The following is a 22846-nucleotide window of genomic DNA, read 5'->3' as shown; positions in this document are numbered from 1 at the left end:
AAAAAATTCATGATTTTTTGCATAAAAACTGTGATATTTCCATATCGCTATAATTGGTACAAATTTGCTTCTGAGTACCCATTGTCGCAGCATACGAAAGTTGCACTGTTTGCTACTGTCACTTTTGGTCATAGTGCAATGTTTACAGCTGTCCGCAGTGAAAAAAAAACTGTTTTTTGTCGTCGTTTTCGAAATTTTAAGCTTTAATTTGGAGTTTAAACATCAGGTAAGTAGTAAATATAACAAAACTTACCAATAAAACAGAAGTGAGCAAAATATTTCGCTTTCAGAATGGCTCCCCTACGAAAACAAATTTCGCGTAAACAGTACTCCGAAGAAACCATCAAAAGGTGTCTGCAGGTCATTGCCTCCGGGAAAACAGTGTACGCAGGGTGCAAGCAATTCGGAATTCCGATGTCCACGATCCGCTATCGGATGAGTGGACTTTGGAAAGAAAAATATAAACCGGGCCCGGAATCCGTGCTAACGAAAAGCGAAGAGCAGAAAATTGTTCGCTGGCTAGGAGATATGCAGGATCGTGGCTTCCCTGTTTCACGGCGAACTTTGCGATTCAAAGTTTCGGAGTTTTTGTCGTCGGATCCAAGTCGAATTACACCGTTTCGCAATAATCAACCAGGTAAGCTTTCATTGTTTATAAGGGGCACTTGATCCCGGTTCTGTGGTCATGTTCCAAGATGAATGTTTTGAACTTCTGTTTTGGTTCTCCCAGATAGTGGTGACCGGAATTAGTAGCCCTGTAGGTTGTGACAGTCGAACCTTCTTCATCCGTAAAACCAAGACAAATCTATTGACAAATATTTTTGAAATTTCATTAAATTTCAGGACGCAAATGGCTAATCGGTTTCATGCGACGTAATCCGGGATTCTCTTTCCGTACACCAGAAGCAGTATCATCAGCTGGCGGACGCGTGACCGAGAAAGACATCCGCGGTTGGTTCCAGATGATTGAAAAGTGGCTAACAGAGAACCACATGCGAGAAATTTTGAATGATCCTGGCAGAGTTTTTAATGGGGACGAAACATCATTCTACCTGCATCCCAAAACGAAGGAAGTCATTGCTCGAACTGGATCCCGCAATGTGTACGAAGTCGAACAGGCCGCCGGAAAGCAAAACGTAACTGTGATGTTTTCTTTCGGAGCAGCAGGCGTTAAGGTTACCCCACACGTGATTTTGCCCGGGAAACGTCTTCGCAAAGAAGTGGTCCAAGGTTTCCCTCCTGACTACGGTATTGGTCAGAGCGACCGGGGATGGATGGACACACACAATTTCCGAGAATACATCAACAAAACTTTTCATCCATTCCTTGTTAAGCAAGGCGTGCAGTTCCCAGTAATATTGTTCGTCGATGGACATGCATCGCACAATTCATTGGAAGTTGCGGATTTGTGCCAATCACTCGGAATTGTGTTGATATCCCTGTATCCAAACACTACCCATATCACACAACCAGCAGATGTTGCAGTGTTCAAGCCGCTGAAAAGCGAGTATCGGCAATACGTTGAAGCATGGAAAGTTGAGAACCCAGCGTGCGTTCTTACCTTGCCACACTTCGGAGGTGTTCTGAGCAAGGCGGTTGAAACGGGAATAACAACTAAGACGATTAAGAATGGATTCCGTGCTTGTGGACTGCAGCCATTCGATCCAAATGCAGTTGATTACTCAAAATGCATTGCCAAATCCAAAGCTGCTATTCTTGAATCGTCAGGGACATCTGACTGTATGGAATCATCAGCTGTTTCACAGGGTCTTTTCACAGTGCCGGCAGATCAGTTCGCTGAGCAGAGCTGCAGTGAGGTTCAGACCGGGTCACCGACTGTTCCACATGCAATTTTTGCAGAAGAAGCAGAGCACTCCACTGAACAGCGATGTAACGATGATCGGACCGTACCCATCAGTATTGATAGGATCGTCGAAGCATACGACATGATTGGGCCTAACATGGTAGTTAGAATCGAAGGTGACGTCAACCAGCTCTCACGCGAAGAACGTCTAATCCGGTTTTTCTATAGGGAATTTATTCGTCCACACATTAACTTTCATGGCGAACCTACTAAGGAATCCCACACCACATCTGTTTTTGAACTCGATCATGATACCGTTTGCAATACAGAGTCTACTGATAATTATGACAGTATGCCAATGGAGATTGACATCAGCAACTGTGAAATCATTAATGTTGAGGAGATCGGAGGTTGTTACGAAGATCTTTCGAAATCGGGTGAATTATTAACGGTGGAGCCTTCTGAAGCAACGTCATACCAAGCTCACGGTATCACCGATTATGGTAGGTTTAAACACAAGTTTTAATTATACTCCTCTAGCAAATCTATTGATTTTTTTTACAGCTGATTTCGACGAATGCGATGATTCTATTGAACACGAGATTGATGAACCGAACGGAGAAAACTCTTCTCAATCGAATAAGATCGAACAGGACGCAGAGAGCGATAACAATGGAGGTACGATTTTCCGAAATACTGCTTTGTTGTTCTGCATTGATGCAATCATTTACTTGTTACTTTCAGGTGAAAAATCATGCCCAAGCCCTGATGATGTGCTACAAGATGCAACAAACCATCAGAAGGTTATTGTTAGACGCCGGCTTTCTAGTATCTTGAAACTCCCTCCCACGCCTCGACGAAGTGGAAAACATCGTAATTATGTCAAGCAGTACCAGCCCGTCCTAACAGCTGGGGAACGCCTCGTAGAAATCCGCAAGAAAGAAGAACAGAAGGTGCAAATGGAGCTGCAAAAGAAACGGAAGGCTATTGAACGGCAAGAAGCGAAGCAGAAGCGTGAAGAACTGAAGAGAGCTAAAATGGAGGAACGAGAGCGGAAGAAAAAGGAAGGAAAACAGAAAAAACCTAGCAAGAAAGATAGAAAAGAGCACGTCATGATCCGTAACTGATTGTCTGATGCTATGTATATTTTCACATGAATTCAGGCCAAACATGTCTAAAGGTCCAATCTGCAGAAGAGAGGCTCTCTTTGGTTTCCCTCTCTTTCGTTAATATCTCAGCTGTTTATTTGTATTATGATTGTCTCCTTGCATTGAACGATGGTCAAAAGAATCGTCTTTTGATTTGTACTGCAAAAATAGTTGAAAAGTGTACCATTACATTGCAATAATTGAAAGAGAAAGTGAACAAAGAGAGCCTCTCAAATGCAGATAGGACCTATTGAAATGTTTGGCCTGAATTGTAATACGCCCTATTAAAGCGTACGTTATTTTTGAGCAGTTTTGTTAAGTTTTGCCTTATAAGTAAATATGAACATCGTTAAGCTTATTGTATTGAAGTACAAACTTTGCTTTTTTAATTCCAATAAAATTTTGGGTTATTTCAGTACAACTTAAAAATGTTTTTCACTTTTCGTAATGCTAAAGCCTCATCCAGCCTATCATAAAACGTCTGAATCAAGGACTTAATTCAAGGCAGGCCTATTCCAAAAGTCACTCATCGACCTCTATTCTTTTTCATACATTTTGATGATTTTCAGGTTTGGTATAAGTAAGACAACGGTAGCCATGATTTTTGTCTTTTTTCTGCATCATCTGTCAAAATGACCTGACAGTTGTCGAAATATTCCTCCGATCAAGAACGTAACTTTACACGAGTTCACTAATTTTACTTTTGCGAGTATACACGCAAATGTCCTCATCTCCATGAACAATACGGCGCTCAGAAGTCAAATGAGTGAACGTATGCATTGGTCCATAGTAAGCCATTCAGATAGTGGAATGAATAACTGTCAAACATTGAATAATAAATACTATGTTGAAAACAGGTTTTGTCTCATGTAAGATGTAAAGCCAAAAAAGCGCAAATACGTTTTAAGATTTTTTTTTTTTTTTTTTTATATCTGTATTAACGAGATTTTTAGCCCTAGGCTAGTTCATCTCGGGACCCACGCTTTACTTCCCTTCCGAAGGAAGAACTCACATTTTGCAAGTTTGTCGGGAGTGGGATTCGATCCCAGGTCCTCGGCGTGATAGTCAAGTGTTCTAACCATCACACCAGGTCCGCTCCACTCGTTTTAAGATGTGCTTATTTTTTTTTGTAAATGTTAACCATTCATGCTTTTATAAATTCTTATCGGGGTCGCTTCAAGTGTGCAGTTTTAGGCATTCGTGCAAACATTCATGCTAAGTAAAATCAAAAAAAAACATCTAACCCCTTCAAAATTATAAACTAGTGCTTTAAAAGGTATTTTTGAATTAAATTGTAATTACTCGTTGGATTTTGAAATTGAAATTCATGATATGTAGCTTATGACTATAATTGGGTCGCGTATGGCGAAAAGCAAGGAACACTATAGCCATAATTGGTACACGGCAATGCCAATTTGAAACAAAGTATTTAGGCTTTTACATATTTTTCACACATATTTAGTTGTCCTAATTGCTTTCTGAAGACATCAATCTAAGTGCAAACGCTTAACAATATTCTTGTTGAGCTACAATTAATAATCTTGTGACTGATTTTTGAATATAGATGACATATTGGTGCCATAATTGGTACATCTACCCTATAGGTACACAACAAGTCTATGAGCGCTTGCACGCTGACGTCATCACTGTCTCCTTCTCTTTCTTTCCTTCGGCGTCGGTCCATAAAGCCGTCCTTGCCCTCAAAAAAAAATTGAGGGCAATGTTTACAAATCGTATGAGAATTCGATGAGGTTATGTTTTTGATGCAAGCCTCTATGGTTCCTTTTGAACGTTTTATTCAACTCAAAATAAAAACATTCTGTGTAAAATTTACATTTACATACAATATTTAATATTTAGGTTTATCATTTGACTTGTTTATTTCAAAGAACTTCCTAATAATAAATATCATTAACGATTTCGAACCGAGTCATTAGACTTCTTCAAACCCAAGCGGGTGGAACTGCGGACGACCGCACCGGACGTTGGCAAACCTATGCGTGGCGTCATTTTCTCTCGCAATTTTATATCGTACGATATTTTGCTCTCTTGATTCGGTACGCGCGATCCCCCGCCCTCTTTACCCCTCATCCAGTAAACCGAACCGCGTGCTTGTTCACTCACAACGATCTCAGCGGGAAAACCTCTCTCGATCACGATATACCTACACAGCACAGCCTGGCCCGGTGCGCGGTTTTGCCGTTGTTGATGTGGGGGGATGGTGGATATGCGGCGAACATTCTCTTTTCTCTCGCATCGATTTTCTCGACCGCGTTTCTTCAGGCCGTGCCGATGCCGACAAGAGCAACATTATTCTCGGTCACCTTTTCACTTCTCAGACATCAGTATTCGAGTGCGGTGGCGTGTTTTTCCTCCTCGTCGTCAAGTCGTTATTGCCTACCATTTGTGACAGGTCGAGTGCATTTTTTAATTGTTTCAACGAGATAACGCAGTGAAATTAACGTTATTTCGTGCAAGCCAACCAATTTATCTGTTCCCCCGCGGTAGCAACAGAGCGAGCAACAGCAGCAGCAGTGCCATCCAGAGAAAGCGTGAACACTTGCCAAATTGTTGCAAAAGCAGTTAATCAGCGTTTGTCAAAAGGTAAATTTTCTGGTGGTGGAAGTAATTTTTTACTATATTTTCTTAATTATCGATGCACATTTTCACAAGATAAATGCGTACAACGTATTTCAATCCATTTAGCTAGTATGAAGAGCTGAATCAATTGGTTTTACTATTACACTGAGGCGTTCTAATCGATATCGTTGACGGCGGGCGATGTAGGAAAAATGTTACATATCCTGCTAGCTAATGGCTACCACCCAGCCGGTGAATGCGCTCGTCACACTATTGCTTCCGCGCTAGAGCGGCACCCTAGACAAGGGCAGTTGGGGTAGGACTGGAAAAATCACCGACAACCACCCACAACTCACTTCAAGCGGAGAGCCGAGTGCATACATACCTTACTAGATACATACATTAAGCTGGTATGTGTGTAGGGGGAGGGGGTTGGAAAATTCAGTTCTCACCGGCTGGGCCGTTGTTGGTGTGTATTTCCTAAGGACGCGGGAGGAAATTCCGTGTCTCACGCGGATTCAGTGTTAGATGTGTACCCATATTGAATGCATAATAAGAGCAATCGGGATTCGCAATGCGTCACACGCAATGACTATCTGGATCATCAATTGCTGCGTGTAGTGTGTTTTGTGATTTGTTAGTGCGTTAAGTATTGTTTTTAAAAACACGGATTAGACTAAATCGAAAAGATTACACCGCGTGTGAACGTAATTTTCCATAGCGTGTACTTACGAGACGTAGCTTTTCCTTGATTTGTAATTTGTAACTTTATTAGTGATAACGTAAACCTGGTAGTTTCAGCACTAATTCAAATCAAGGAAAAAAAAACAATTGTTTTAAGTTGGAAAATATAAGGAAAACTAATACAAAATAAAACAACGTTAACTTTAAGTATTTAATTGTTGTTCAGTGATTTTTTGAAAGAAGTGATTGTTGCACTTAATTGTCTTAATCGGACTTAATGTCACCGAAACATATAGATTACATTCCAGAAATACTATAAGGCCAGGGTGTCGACTACCTGAAAAAAACCTGGAAAGTCAGGGAATGTCATGGAATTTATTTTTGGACCTGGAAAATCAGGGAAAGTCAGGGAATTTTGTTGATGATCCGGGAAATTTTTCCCGATCATAAAATCATAAAACGATGTATTCGAGTTATACAACATGTTATGGAATTTGAAAAACTTGCTGAATTGTTTCTTCAAACTGTAACGTCTATGATTATTTACGATCAAATCAATGTATTAACTTCATCCTGATTTTTGTAGCATTCAGTTAACGTAGGGAATTGCGCCACTTGGGCGGTGGCTTCTATTTTCGTACGTAACTCAGTCAAATTTGAACCAATTGACACAATTTTTGGAAAGCAGTGAGATAGGTATAGTATCTACTAGCGTGGTTCAAAAAATCGTTTTTGCTCCACACCGCTTATTCGATTCCTATCCAGATGATATGCCTTCTCCCAAAAATTTAGGCTCATTTGGTTGAAAATTGAGACTACACAAGCCCTTCAAAGTTTGTATGGGAATTACTATGGGAAAACGATGTTTTTCATTCAATCCACCGTATCATTTTCCCAAGTGCCCTAGTGGGTTAGTCGACTATTGATAATCCTAGGCTACTCTATCAGCTACAACTTTGCCGAAGACCGCATTCATCTCGAACATCTCATTAATTAGTTACCGATTTTTATCCAGAATCGAAATCTTTACTCATGATGGTTTAAACTATTCGGTGGGCATCACTGCATTTTGCAGTGAAACATAGTAGCCATGATTTCAGTGTGCTATCTTTGGCGCCATATGCAGCAATGTTGCCTGCTGGGAAGCTGGAGGATCACTGTTAAAGTTTGTCCAGTTGGATACAAATCGATAACTAATTAATTAGGCGTCCGATTTGAATGCGGTCTTCGGCAAAGTTGTAGCTGATAGAGTAGCCTAGGATTACCAAGGGTCGACTAACCCACTAGGGCACTTGGGGAAATGCTACGGTGGATTGAATGAAAAACATCGTTTCCCCATAGTAATTCCCATACAAACTTTGAAGGGTTGTGCAGTCTTAATTTTCAACCAAATGAGCTCAAATTTTGGGAGAAGGCATATCATCTGGATAGGAATCGAATAAGCGGTGTGGAGCAAAAACGATTTTTTGAACCACGCTAGTATCTACCCGTGTACAACATTTCAAGTGAATTGGTTCAAATTTGACTGAGTTATAGTGGCAAACAGACGAATATAGAAGCCATCGCCCAAGTGGCGCGATACCCTAATGCTATTCTCAATCTTATCATGAAGCCTTATTTCATAACAAAATTAGAAGTCCAGTAAATAAGCTTAAAATTAAAAGTATATGACACTGTACTCAATGTAATGTTTGACGAATTTTTGGTCCATTCTTTGGTGGTATTGTTTTGAGATGCCTCACTCCTGCATCTTGGTGGGTTTCTTATGAATTTATTGGCGGGTAAAGTCTTGCGATGCCCAGAAGTTTGTTGTTCAGACCCCTAGTGATTTTTATTATTTTCTGAAGATGTCTTTGTTGAAACTTGAGTGATAATCCCAGGAAAATTTTCCAGCGATATTTGCGTAGTACTTCGTCTGATTCATTCTAGATCTACGCTTCCAGTAGAGCTTGGTCTGCCTCTTCAACTTGTGTATTCTTTAAGCACTTCTAAAGGCAATTAAAACCTTATGCACTAGAGAACTGGATACCCAAGTAACTTCACACCTTTTTAATACATTTTTAACTCATTGTGATATCTAAACCCTAAAAATATCTAAAATATTTTACCCAGATTTTTGAAGTGGTCTTCTTTTGCAAAACACAAATACAATTTTCAATGAATTTTCTAAGGGTCGATTTCTTCACCCTATCTTAAGCGTTAAACCAGGCTTAACTATATGGGTAAGCCTGGCTTACCGGTTAAGCCGAGGTGAAGAAATCGGCCCTAAAACTATTTAGCAAACTTTCCTTGGCAAATCCTTACTAGACTGTCTCACATGTCTTTCACAAATTTTCACAAGTTTTATTTTGTATGCAAACGCCATCTTTAATGGTCTCCTGGCATAGTCCTCACAGGATTTAAATGATTTTTTTTTCAGATTACTAGTGACATGATTTGGTGACATCGTAAAACAGCATTCTTTAGAGTTTTTTTTTTTATCCATGATTCATAATAGTTTTCTACCGTGTTCTCGAACAGACCACTATTAAAATTTATGTAAATTTAAAATTTGGGTGAACTTTTTAAGTGTTTCCTGATGCGGCAAAATATCTGTATTGATAACTCACGAATACATCCGAAATTATCAATGATGCGTACCAGATGATATGCAGGTTTAATTATTTGATAAAAATACAATTGTTTGATAAACATACATATGAAAAAATAAACTGAGTCTTGCCTTCTGCAAGGAATCCTTCATAGATATAAGTAAAGAAACCATCGAGAATTTTGATGAGAATAAGGAAAGAATCTAGTGACTAGTTTACCAAACATCCCAATAAAATTACATATTTATTAAGAAGAAAAAAAAACAATAAAATAGAGAAGACATTCTCTTTTATATGTTATATTCCTGAAAAACATTTGAAAAGTTTCAGCAATTTCAAGATGATAACTATGTAACGAAGACAGAATTAGGCCTTATCGATAAACTACGTAGACTCTTAGGAGGGGAGGGGGGGGGGGTCTGGCCAAAGTCTGGGCTTCATACACATATCAAAAATTTTGTATAAACAAAAGTCTACGAGGGCTAAGGGGGTTGGGGTTCTGAGATGGCCGAAAAAAGTCTACGTAGCTAATGGACAGTGCTTTATCAATTTTCTAAAAGTCCTCCAAGTGGAATTCGTGTTGTGATTCCTAGTTTTTCAAATTATTTTGGAAGAATATCGATACATATGCTAGACATCCTGAAATCTTATTTAAGGATTCAACCGAATTCAATGAATGCCTCAATGCATCAGAGAGTTTAACGAGCAAACCCGTACGAATTTTCGAAAACGCTTGATGGAGGTTTTAAAAGTATTTTTGGAACATAATTTTTACAACATAAATGTGGTGCATTTCCGAGAAAAAATACTTCAGGAGTTCTAAATGAGTTTGTCGGCATTATAGCAGACCTCTTAGAGAATTTTACATGGAAAGTTACACGATTCATGAAGATGTTTTTTGACAAATTACGATAGATTTTAAAGTGCATTCAGATATTCCCAATACATTTACTGTACTTATTTACATTAGTATCAAAAATAATATTGCAAAACTTTTGGATGAATTTCTTGCAGAAGGAGTGCTCGACGAATTTTATTTTGAGATTTTTTTTTATTATGAACATGCGAAATTTGCGAAAAAATTACAGCCACAAAATCTGAACATTTGAAGTAGTTCTAACTAATAAAACAAAATTAAGATGTCACCCTAATAATGTTCTAGGAGTAATGCCTTTCAAATAACCTAGTTGTAATTTTGGCGTTATTTAAAAAAATGTTAGTTGGTCTTCTTAAAGAACTTTTATCTAAATTAGGAAATTTTTGGTGGACTTGTCAAAAGTTATTTCCAGCACAGAGTATCAGGTAGAAGAGTTATGAAGAAATACTGTAAATATGCCTTAAATATATTGGAAAAAATGTGGTGTAACTCTGCAATTGCTGTACATCTCATTGTAAACGAAACTAAGGTAAACTATTACGTTTTTTGACCGAACATTTCTGTGAAAAAGTCGAAATTCAAAAACAAATAGTGTGTTCAGAGAAACGATTAGTTATCAAATGCAATGCTGTGCGTCATAAGATTTTGAGGCGACTAAATAAGCAAACTAATCAAATTTCTATTAAAGATTACTTTAAAAAAAATAACTGTTGTGAAAGCTGTTAAAACTACACTTCAGATAAAAGAAGTATGTAGTCCCTGTGTTCAATAAAGATCACTGATGTCAGAATATTAAGGGTGTCTTTTTTTTTCTTTCCTCCCCTTCTAAGCCACTGCGTCCAATAAGCTGAACATTTGTGGGTGTCCATACTGCCCGGCTACCGGCACAGATTGCCAGGGAAGGCAAAACGGACCAAGCGCATGAGCAAATCCAGACCGATCATTTCTATAGGTCCTAAGTGCAGATGAGAGGCTCTCTTTAAGTCTCCTCCCTTTCGATTTGGCGTGCTTGTATTTCTAAATTTTGATTTACTTCTTGCATCGTAAGGTAGATTACTTTTGCGATCTACGCATAACAAGTTGTCAAAATGTCCACTGTAACATCGTAATAATTAAAAGAGAATCAGAAGAAAGAGAGCCTCTCTTTTGCAGATTGGACCTTAAGAAATGTTTGTCGCCAAATGCTTTGTCCTAAGCGGATCATATTAGTAACACACACGCTTAAAACAAACACGATAAAACAAACATCGCTGCCCGTGCGTGTGTTGATATTCTGGAGTTTCTGCAAAAGTTTTCGATTCCCGTGAATGATTTCATAAAGCGGACAAAATAAGACGCTTGCATATTTTTTATCTGTATTATCGAGATTTTTAGCCCTTGGCTAGTTCAAGCCGGGAATAGGATTCGATCCTAGGTCCTAGGTTCAGTGCATACTAGCATCAGGTATCAATAGGTCGGCTCCAGAAGCACGTTCTTCTCCATTTGGGAAATTTGTACTATCACCATGAACACCTATGCATATAGTTTACCTGGAGGAAGAAGGGAAGGAAAAAAGGATGTGACAGTGAAAAGGACAAGTAAAGGAATAGGATCGTCATACACGCATAAGTGTACCACAACGAGTTCACACTGCGTCCTGAAAAGAACACTGTAATAATGCATAAGCGTACCATAATGGGTTCAAAGAGCGCCCTAAAAACGGCACTGTGATACGCATAAAGCGCAAAGAGAGCCTGTAGCTCTTCATCAAGACAGCGGGTCAAGAACAACAGAACATCCTGAAGATTCAGGTTTCTGAAGTCAGTTTCACTTAATAAGTGTTTACCGAGTACTCGGAAACACAGTTGCGCAAAAACAGTCAATGCGTCGGCCTTGCGAGCCGACCTTAAAGTCTCCGATCCAGGCGAACGTCGTCTGTTCCAACTCTTTCTACATTATTTCTTGAGCTTGGGCAGATCAGAGTTCCGCCAAGGGGTTCCCTTTGTGGTCTTCACAGACCGTAGACGGCAAGCTTCTGTAAAAGCTTCCATGATGAGAGCCATTGTAGTATCAACGGCATCACCTGAATCACTTGGAGTGTCGATTGATGGTGGAATCCATGAAATTAGGCCGCAACCAAATCAGTGATCCCTGTTGGTTGACCGGATATTCCTGAAACGCAAAGTTTGCGAAGTAGATTACCTATATTCTAGATTTAGATGTTCAAAAAAGATGTAGCGATGATCAGATAAAGATTCTGGACTCATGTCAATTGGTCAACTCGTGATTAATTCCGTTAAAGCAAAGCGCTATGTCTAACACTTCTTCTCAAGCAGATACGGCTGGTGCCCATGTTAAGTAATCCAAGATCTGTATACTACTTAAGTATTCCATCCAACTGGATCTTCTCAAGCTAATGTCTGAACTTCCCCAGATGATATGGTGATCAGTTAGCATCACTGTCAACAATTAGCGGAAAGCCTTTTGAAGTGCAGTATGCGATGATTACTTGTTCAAAAGCATCCGAAAGGGACGGTTCATCATGCGGTAAATAAACCGAACAATGGACGTATTTCCGGTGGGGTTTTCAACAGAATCATCCATTGGGATAGCATATTACAGCTCTGGTGGTTAGTTCAAATTCAAAGGTGTAGCAACGATTGCGTAGTTGACAAATACACAGACCCGAGGCATGACGACACGCGAGTTTGCCATTTCATTTTTACTGAAAGTAGCAAACACCGAGTTCACAAGGTTTCCTAGATAGAAATTCTCCTTACGAAAGTAAGGTTCTTGGACTAAGGCCACTTGGGCTGTACCATTTTGCATAAGTCTGTAAAGATTGATCGTTGCTGTTATTTTATGTTGAAGATTGATCTGAGCTACGTCAAAGGCGAGGATAAACAGAATACACTGTGTAAATCGCATAAAGCGAAACCATATAGGTGAAATTTTAAACTAATTACAGTGATATTGATCATCAACTTCATACGGATTCGAAGAGCTTTTGGACGAAATAAGACTCTTGCATATTTTTTTTTAATCTGTATTAACGAGAACTAGCCCTGGGCTAGTTCAAGTCGGGAGTGGGATTCGATCTTAGGTCCCCGGCTTGATAGTCACGTGCTTAACCATCATACCAGATCTGATCCACTCTTGCATAACACAAAGTCGAGTTTCAATACACAGTAACATGCTGCAACACCAGTTGTCGCAAAGTTTTGGCAAAGTTCCAGTAAGATGTCCTGCATGCAGTTAGCCGGAAAATTCGCTGTGTCTTAGATACCACAGATAACTGATGTAAGACTTGCGCGAATAGCAGGGGGTCAGCTATGAGCATCTCTGCTGATATGCGATCGACTCCAGGAGTTTTGTTGGACTCCATGCTTCGGTTGGTCGTTTTAATATTCTGCAGTGACGGGGCCTCAGAGTTGACGCGGATGATGCGTCGAACCCTTTGGCGAATCATGCCGAATTGTTGTGGTTGCTCGGACGGCGATATTTGGAGAAGTTGTTCGAAGTGCTCAAACTAATGTTCAAGTTTGTCAGTTGGATCGGTGAGTGACTGTCCAGTAGCGATTTTCACTGGCACTGGCATCCTCCTTGCTCCACTCAGGCGTCGTGAGATATCGTAGTAGAGTCGGATATCGCCGGTTGTGGAGGCTTTCTTCTCTTCGTAAACCGGGGAGTTTACACACGCTCGCTTGCCTCGTCGGCACCAGCGTTTGACTTCCTTTCCTAAAGCTGAACACTCTCTTCGTTGAGTGCGCGGCTCACCCAGGTTTTTCTCACTAGTTTCAATAATGGCCGCCCACACGCCCACTGCTCTTCTACGCTGCCTCCTCCCGGAACATCAGCTGCTCGAGTTCCAAGTTCGTCAACGGGTTTGTCAGCTGTATCTTTTAGGCGGCGTGTGTTGAATCGTCATCCGAGTTTTTCCTCCTGTTGCTGGATCCGAGTAATGCGTAGCCGGATCTAACCGATTAGAAGTCGTTACTCAGACGCGATGTCAGCGCTGTGTTTATTCCGTATGTGACCCAACGACATGCGGCCAAACAGCGTTCGGTTAAATGACCAAATGGCATTCTGCCAAATGATCTATAACCTTTCTCCAAGACCATGACGCTCATACTTTTTGGATTCGACTGTGATAGATTTTAGCTTGAAAATGGCTCTTCCAGTCTTGACAAAATTTAAATACAGCTATTTAATCTTGTCCGACGTTTCGGTCTCATTTAGGACCTTCTTCAGGGACTCAATTATTGCCGATTTTTCGTCCAATGTTGTTTAATCGAACAATGATTGTCGGACGGATGGAGTTTTCCCGCACAGCAGTTGACGGTTGGGATTCGGTAACTGTGGAAAAACCCTTCCGGAATTTTACCACTTAGAAGCGTAAAGCAATGGTGATCGATCAAGCGCAAGGTGTCAAGTTCCAGAGCGGTAAAATTCCGGAAGGGTTTTTCCACAGTTACCGAATCCCAACCGTTAACTGCTGTGCGGGAAAACTCCATCCGTCCGACAAGCATTGTTCGATAGAACAACACTGGACGAAAAATCGGCAATAATTGAGTCCCTGAAGAAGGTCCTAAATGAGACCGAAACGTCAAACAAGATTAAATAGCTGTATGTATTTAAATTTTGTCAAGACTGGAAGAGCCATTTTCAAGCCATGATGCTCATAGTCCGTGTTGTCGAAGACGATCTTCGCGTTGAAGTCGCCTATGTAGATCTTGATGTCGCCTTTTGGAACTTCACCCACGACGGAGTTCAATTCACTGTAAAAGTTCTCCTTGGACTGTAGCTCGGCAGTATCGATCGGTACGTAACTTCGGATTATGTAGCAGTAATGGTTCTTTCATTGACTAGCTCCCACTTGATAAGCGCCGCCTATGCCTATACTGGACACTAAGTAGTAAACCTAGTCCTCAGTGTCGGGAAACGTTGTCGCATCTAATATCGGAATATAATAATACCTATTCCAACAGTAGCGTGTGTTCTCCAAAGTTAGGCCAACGGACTTCACTTAGTCTTAGGTTTTCGAGCTTCAGGCGCCGCGCCTCGTTGGCGAGTTGTGCCAGCTTGCCTTGTTGAGTTAGCGTTAAACTGTTAAAGCTTTCCAATCTAGTCCGTTATGTCAGGCAAAATTCGATGCCATTAAATCAGTTCATGATCTTTCTCTGTTGGATTCTTGAACAGTTTGTTGAGGTTCGGGATCAGTAGGTTGTTGGTCAAAGGTCTCCTATCCATCGTGATGGGGCTGCCATCTTAGATAAAGTTTCCGGTAGATGAGCATTTCATAATCAGCCGCTGAATGCCAGCACTGATGCTGTTTGAGCCGCACCTCCTTGGTGAACAGACGTTCGAGACGTACCTTCTCTATCCAGCTAAAATCAGAAGGACAACAGTGCCAAGACTGCACTACCAGCTAATCACATCTGTAATTTGGTACAAATGTAATTTAAAGCGCCTTTAATAATGGTGAATATAGTTATAGCTGTTCCCATAAATAAAACAATGTCAATCTAGGATCTGGGATCATGTGGGCAGAAGGGCCTATTTTGGGTATTTCCCGTTACAACTCAGTGAATTGGTGTAAGTGCCCAACATAGGTCACCCTTCCCAAATGGCCCCAGACTATACACCATTTTCATTCCTTGATACTGCATGCAAGCAATGCCCTACAAACCTGCGACAGACTAACTTTTACGAGTGATAATGAAACTGTTACTTCACGTACACGCCACGATCACTTTCAATGTTCGAATCTTCCCCGAACCGTTCCCATTTGTGAGGTATCACAACGCTCCTGCGTGTTTTACCTCTAATGCCCATCGTGTCACTTGTCGTAATACATATTCCGCCCAGACAGAAGCAACTTTGATCACGCCAGTAATCCGCTAGTTCATCCACCGCATCTACTACGTAGTCTCTTTACGCTTACTGAAATTCACACAATATCATCATCATTATTCGCGCATACACGGCTGTCTGTGTTCAACACTCATCGCATCGTCATCGACACGCCACAGCATCCACGCCCGGTTGTTTGTCCTTGAAATGTTTCCTAGCGTCATACGTGTGTGGAGAAGTGTGGATTGAGTGCAGTGTGTATGAATGGCTACGCGAATCAGCCGATCGCCGGATCATGTAGGAAATCCATGGATGTGTGATGACGAGCTCGCAACCGCGCCAGCTCTCTTATCAGCGGAATGTAGTGCGATGCCGTATTATGCAATCCCCATGCATGCAATTTTTCCATATACCAATCAAACTTCATAGCTCCAGTCCCAGTAGACAACCGTCTAGGTATTGTTCTGGATATAAATAACACTGACATTTTGCATTTCTCTGCCCTGTTTCTAGCTGATTCAGAACATTTTGGAGAAAGACTGGCGAAGAAGACGGAGACACGCCGGTTCCGCCGCCAGAAGAGTGCATAACAACAATACAACAGATTCTGCTAACGAACGGTGTCGCCGGGAAGCGAAGTGGAGGAGTTATCAGTGCGAATTTCACGAGACGAGAGAGTGTCAGTCCATCAGGGGAAAAAAGTGTAAAGAGAGTGTGAGCGAAACGTTCCCCTCGCGTCGCGAGTAAATAAGTACAAGTCAACGCCGTGAAGAAGGTTTAGTTTGAAGCTGTGCTTCAACGCGTTCAGATCGTGTGAAGATATTCTCAGAAGGAGAGCTGTAATCTCACAAATCAGTGGTTTGATCCCTTGACAACAGCTTCCTAAGCGTAGCTGAAAAATCAACGGAAAAGTGTGTAAAATTACTACCAATCCCGTGTTTTTACTAGCAAAGGATCACTAAAAGCGATCGAAAGCAAAAACAAGTGATAACAAAGTGCATCGGCGAGTAGTGAAGATCAATAACAACTGTTTCGTTGCGCACCCTGATAAAAAAGTGGTGTGATCCAGTCGCGGAAGCCGAAGTGTGTGTATAGGGAGCTTGTTTGGGAAGAGAGCCACAATCATCATCAGTGAGTGTTGGTTGGCGAGAAATACTGAAGATCCTTCTGTCTGTTCAAGAATCTGATCTGAAGCGTTGCAGTGTGCTGAGGAGTTCAGTCGTCTTCTGGACTTGCTAGTGAGAAGGTGTTCTTAAGATTGCTGATTAGTGCGGAGGATCCTTTACAGGGCCAGTGAAAAGCTTTCATCGTCCAATCGTTGGCTGAATTAACGGTGAGTTTAATCAAATAGATATTTGGGCTAAATTAGATAATTGAATTCGTGAATTGAGCGAAAATGCAGAGCAAAGGAAGTTTTGGCAAACCCACCAGAGGGGATCGATGTCCAGCAAAGCCCCTGTGTTCAGTAGTTTTGAATTTCAAAGCGATTCGGTTATGAGCGCCGTGAGATGTGTGTTCGGGGCTAAAAGCGGCAGCCAAAAATGGCGAAAATGTAATTATTAGCATTGGCGGGCCTGTGCTGAATCACGCCTGCGGTTCCAGTGTGCAGATCTGCTCACATCGTAGTGGCTGGTTTTCGCCAGCCACAACAAAGACCATTAACTAAAATCCGCAAGCAAGTCTAAAGCAATGTGAATTTTTTGAAACCGCGCACCCGCGAGATGGCAATGTGAAAGTGATGAAAGTTGGCATGGCAGAAATGTGGCGTGATTTGCCCAATTGGAACCGTTAGCAGAGATCTTGATGTTTGATGCATTAGGTTTTGGCAGTGGCTGGTGCTCCCGTTCCATTTCTTTATGGGAAGCTTATGTAACTGGTCGTGGTGGTTTTTTAGTGGAATCTCTGGTGGATTTGTTTGGTGTAATATCTGGTTAAACTCCTGGAAAAAATCTGATGGAATTTTTAGGTGCATTTATGGTGATATCTGCGAGGATATTTCCGTAGAAAATGTCTAATGAATTCCTGAACAAATCTCTTGAGATATTCCTTCTTCAATGAAATGTTGAGATTGCTAAAGAATTTCACGCAATAATTTCTTTTAGAATTTGTAGAAATTCTTGAGAGATCTCCATTCGAAATCTTAGAAGGAGAAAACAAATTCGAACCTTCAGAGTAACTTCTAAAAGAAGTACTGGAGAAATTCGCGCTGATATCCCTGGCTCGGACAATCACAATTCGAAATGAAGAATGCCGAATTCGAGCAAAGTGTTTTTTTTTCGTAATGAACAATATTGTAATGTTCTATTGTGATGTATTTACCTTCACTTAAACGCATAGAGCAAACTTACAAAGTGTCACTACGATATACTACGATGATTATGCGTACTTCACTTGATACCTAGTAGATACATGTCTATTTGATAAGTTCAACAATACGTAGGAGTCGTCGCATTCTTACTCACCCTCTGATTTATTTGTTACCTCAACAGCTCTTAGGAGGCGACAAACTTAATTATGATGTGAAGTGCCTAACAGAGATTTCGAATTCAGAAAGTTTAGTTCAGGACAAACATGGCAAACACTCACTCAATTATAGCGCTTCTTTCACCTACATCCACACTAGAAGTCACCACTGGTCAACTATTTACCAGATGGAATCTTTGAAGAAATTTTTTGTGATACCCTTGAATCATTGGAACAATTTCTTGAGGAATTACCGGACGATCAACTTAAAAAATATTAAGAGAAATGTACAGTTGATCATCCGTACTTTAGGAAAAATTCCTGAAGAAATTTAGGAAAGATGATCTTTGATAAACTTGTCATGAATTTATGATAAGGCATTCCATAACACTCGAGAAATTTCTGAGAAAATATAAAAGCATTCACATGGAACCATTCCTGGTGGAATCACTGCAAAATTTTCTAGAAATCAAAGAAAAATATATTTGGAAACTTCTACAGACATTTCTGGAGAAGTTCTTAGGGGCAACAAGGATAATGTTCCGAAGAAAACAACTCCATAAAAATTGGTTTATGACCGGCTCCCAAATGCTTCTATAAATACCAAAGCTAGTGTTTATTGAATATTTGTGTTTCAAAAGATGAATGTTTCAAAAATAAGATTATAAGCAGCAAACTGTCATCTCTCTAACTGCACACTTAAAATCAGAAATTGATCTCGATAAATGGTTTACCGAGAATCCAACAGCTGATATCTCGGTAAAATATTTACTGATTCTCGGTAAAAATTTTACCGAGATTTCGCAAACCTTTACCGAATCTCGGTTAACTTTGGCGAGATCTCGGTAAAAAGTTAGATTACCGAGATCTCGGCAAAGTTTAAACGATATCTCGGTAAAACTTTTACCGAGATTCAGTAAAAATTATTACCGGATTCTCGGCTGTTGGATTCTCGGCAATCCGTTTGCTGAGGTCGGCGATTTAATTTAAGTGTGTACACACACACACAGAAGATATTATTTCTGTTGCATAGCATATTGACTAACTAAAGCGTAAACGTCAAAACGAGTTCACTCGTAATAAATAATTCTAAGAGCAAAACTTGAATTTTAGACCAAATGAATCTTGGTCAAGATGCTTTGTGAGACAATCACGACAGATGGTAATTTCGCGAAAAAAAAAACGTTTCACTGATCGCACAGCGTAACAAAAATTAGCTTTTGGTCTGTCTCAAGAGCAAACTTATGTGTCTCCGAAGGATTTTGGGCCGCTGAATCCGAATCCGGGCTCAGATTTGCTCCAATACGTCACAATTTTGAGCTATACCTCAATTTATAGGGCAAAATATGCGATTTTGAGCTTTTTTGACTGCAAGTTATTAAGCATGGAAATATTTTTTTAAGCAACCAAAAGGTTAAATGGTCAATTAACATCTAAATTAATGACTCATGCAAAATATTTCGTTTTACCAAATCGAATTTGATAGTTTTAAGCGATTTATGTTAGGTACGATATTTCCCATACAAGTCACCCTCCAAAAGTTGCATGCAAGTTTTCATACTAACATAAAATGCTTAAATTGATCAAATTTGATTAGGTAAAACGAAATATTTTGCATGAGTCGTTAATTTAGATGTTAATTGACCAATAAACCTTTTGATTGCATAAAAAAATTATTTCCATGCTTAATGGCTTGCAGTAAAAAAAGCCCAAAATCGCATATTTTGCCCTATAAATTGAGGTATAGCTCAAAATTGTGACATGTTAGAGCAAATCTGAGCCCGGATTCGGATTCAGCGGCCCAAAATTCTTCGGAGACACATAAGTTTGCTCTTGAGACAAAAAAATGTTGCGCTGTGTCGACTATTGACACATTCTACCGTGACGTTACAACGTTTTGACGCCTTTTCTGTCAGATTTTCCACTATAACTCGTAAATTCGACCGTAAACCCTTAAATATTTTTGCATAATCCGATTCCTTGTAAAATTTCCAATAAGATTAATCTGTTAAATATTTAGTTTTCCAATGAAAACTAACTGTTTAACAGATTAATCTCATTGGAAATTTTACAAGGAATCCGAATATGCAAACATATTTAAGGGTTTACGGTCGAATTTAAGAGTTATAGTGGAAAATCTGACAGAAAAGGCGTCAAAACGTTGTAACGTCACGGTAGAATGTCTATTACAGAAACGAACGAATTGGTATACTCAAAAAAAATATGATCGTCCACACAATATCCGTGATCGTTTATGTTCATGTGGATTAAACATGAGGTCAGTTTTTTTCATGGATCGATTCCAGTCTTCATCGTTTTGCGATCTTTTTGTTTTTTTTTCTATTTTATTTTATGTAAATAGTTATAACAAAAACGATCCATTTTATAAGGTATCCTTATGAAATTCATATATAATAGTTGTAGTAAAAAATATTATAAGTTTTATTTTTGTGTCATGTGTCCCAGTATTGTTAATAGTGTCCCAAGTTAAATTCACATTTGTAGTGCTCTGGCGTATTAGGGCATCATGAGATCTCATTCTCATTTAGATGGCCTAAATTCAGGTCATTTTGAGTAATGATTAACTAGAAGACTTGCGTTGACCCTTCCCTAACAGGGACATCAAAGTGTAAACGTCTCATATTAAAACGAGATACAGGATACCCCCTTAGGATTACAAATTCCTAGACAAATGTAAAGCTATGAAAGCAACTAATGCTGCGAATAAAAAGGCAACTTGTCAGACAAAATACGATTACAAGATTGTCTGATGGACCAACAACAATTATGAAACCTCGTCATCCTGGGGTTGGAAATTGTTATCCACTACGAAAATAGGGCAAAATATATGTTTGTGTGTTGTGTATGTCCAAATTCAATGTCCTATTTTCTTATGCATTTGTAGTGTTCCATTATTAAAAGCTCTATTTTATTATCCATTGGTAGTGCTTCGCTAATATTTTGTAATAAAATTCATAAAGTATTTTGAAGAATTTCGTCAGTATGTTACGCTGAGTGTGTGAGGTACTTGTCTTGATGAACAGGTACAATGCTTGAGATTTGATAGGAATGTGGCAGAAGGTATGACGCTAATCTTCTGATTATTAAAACAGTTTCTCAAGTGTCAGGGACGTAATCCACTGACTTGATTTTTTCCCAAATTTTTGAACTGGGATTTAGAAAGTTCATTTCTTGCGGCGGCTTCAAATTACGGGAGTGACGAATTCATGGAATAATGATTTTATTATTATTTTTAGCATGATTTGTAATTGTTTTCTAAACAGAACAGTGATTTTATATTATCTAAGAACTGTTAAATGCTTATGACCTAATTTACCTGTTTCAGTTTTTAGAAACTTATCCATTTAAAAGCAGTTAGGACTGGTGTTCTCTATTACCAATATAACAAAATGTATATTGCCATTTTACATAAGACGGACATTTAAGTTCAGTTCCATCGTCATTCTAAAGATTGTTAGATGATTCTGCATTACACCATGTGTATGCAAACAAAAAAAAAACAATGCCAACAATACACCCATTGAAAATTTGCGTCATTCCACCCTGACTGGAAGCACCAGCCAGGACAGGTTGTGAAACATTAATACCCTACATGAGTATAACAACACCGATCAGACGGCGCAGTATTACCTCAGCACATCATCCGATTCCGAATTTGTTCGGCTTTTAACGGAACAACTCACGCGAACGATCCACCGAAAGCCAGAAAAAAAGAAAGAGAAACGGCGAAATAAAAACACCGCGTGCAATCCAAAGAGATGCCAGAAATTCGCAAGCGCAAACGTACGGGGGAGAGCGAGAAAATCGGGGAATGGCAACTCGGTACCAATAGGGAGAGTCAAAAAATCAGGTGATGTCTGCGCTGCTGGGCTGATGGGGAGAGCACATTTTGTACTCACGCGCTGTACCTACTACTACAGCTGTCGTTGTCGTAAAAGTGCACAACACGCTGCTCTGCTGCTGGCTGGCTGGCATCGATTGATGTTTTACCAAGGGGGGAGTTCCCCCCTCAGTCAATGCTTTCCCGAAGCATCGGACCAGCTGTTTGTTGAGGTCGACTCCGCACATTGGGTTGGGTGTATGACTAACCATGGGGAAATTCTACGAAATAACCACGAGTATGTACACATTTAAGGAATACATAAGTTCGTTGACACAAACTACGCTACCATTGAGGACAAGTTGCCAGAATTCGACCAGGGGTCGCACAATGCAATGGCTTGTTAAGAACCTTACAAAAGCTTCGTTAATTCAAATTCAAAAGCACTAATCTAGTCGTTCGAAAACCTTAAACAACCTGTAACCGTATTTATGGCTTGCTTAGTTAGTGCTCGGTCCTAGCAAATATTTAGTTTAGTCGACGCGTGTCACTGAACAGATTGCCAAGTATGTCCGCTGAAATGCGAGCACTACAAATGATATCTTTTTGAAAAGTCAACCGTTAGATAGTGGCAGCCAGAGTGTTCTTGCCGAGCATACCTACTTTCCACTGGCTAGCGGCTAATCGTCGTCAATCGGTCATGGTTGGAGTATATTCTTGGTTGTGTAGGTATTTTATCGCTCCAGCTTGATTCTCTCTCTCTTTGCTTCGCGTTTCTTTTGTTGTATCATTAGATTCGCGAAAATTGGTCAATTCTTGTGCGGGGATGTTCTCGACGGCTTTTCGTTTCTTGTGTTCATGCACGGAAAGGCTGTGAGTTCAATTGCATTTAGAAAAATTCATGCATACTCACTAGTGGATAAAATTTAAAAAATAACACAGCGTAACAAAAATTTACTTTTTGTCTGTCTCAAGAGTAAACTTATGTGTCTCCGAAGGATTTTGGGCCGCTGAATCCGAATCCGG

At 40.0% G+C, this 22846-nt stretch overlaps 1 protein-coding gene and 1 non-coding gene across 3 annotated transcripts; both read left to right on the top strand.

Annotated features, from left to right (window-relative positions):
* Window positions 1-51: 51 nt before the first annotated feature.
* Window positions 52-2957, top strand: LOC115262239 (uncharacterized). Of its 2 annotated transcripts, none has more exons than XM_062843667.1 (3): window positions 52-637; window positions 844-2307; window positions 2369-2957. In XM_062843667.1, exons 1-3 carry the CDS (start codon window positions 292-294, stop codon window positions 2929-2931), a joined length of 2373 nt encoding a protein of 790 aa, XP_062699651.1. In that variant the 5' UTR covers window positions 52-291; the 3' UTR covers window positions 2932-2957. The 2 variants fall into 2 exon arrangements, with proteins under 2 accessions (XP_062699651.1, XP_062699650.1); XM_062843666.1 differs by having other exon boundaries at window positions 52-2307; window positions 2369-2482; window positions 2549-2957.
* Window positions 2958-4730: 1773 nt separating this feature from the next.
* On the top strand, window positions 4731-16804 carry LOC115260991 (uncharacterized). Its single transcript, XR_009995863.1, has 2 exons — window positions 4731-5556; window positions 16030-16804. It is a non-coding gene; the product is annotated as an uncharacterized LOC115260991 (transcript).
* The last annotated feature ends 6042 nt before the right edge of the window (window positions 16805-22846 follow it).

The sequence above is a fragment of the Aedes albopictus genome, unplaced genomic scaffold (assembly GCF_035046485.1).
Source record: "Aedes albopictus strain Foshan unplaced genomic scaffold, AalbF5 HiC_scaffold_428, whole genome shotgun sequence".
In the NCBI taxonomy this organism is placed as follows: domain Eukaryota; kingdom Metazoa; phylum Arthropoda; class Insecta; order Diptera; family Culicidae; genus Aedes; species Aedes albopictus.
Note: the sequence above shows the minus strand (reverse complement) of the source record. Positions and strands in the feature narration are given on the sequence as shown.

Excerpts from the sequence above, each read along its gene's own strand:
- LOC115262239 (XM_062843667.1), top strand. The coding sequence starts at position 292 with ATGGCTCCCCTACGAAAACAAATTTCGCGTAAACAGTACTCCGAAGAA. Across the intron at positions 638-843 it reads GTTTCGCAATAATCAACCAG|GACGCAAATGGCTAATCGGT; the intron begins GTAAGCTTTCAT and ends ATTAAATTTCAG. Across the intron at positions 2,308-2,368 it reads TCACGGTATCACCGATTATG|CTGATTTCGACGAATGCGAT; the intron begins GTAGGTTTAAAC and ends TTTTTTTTACAG.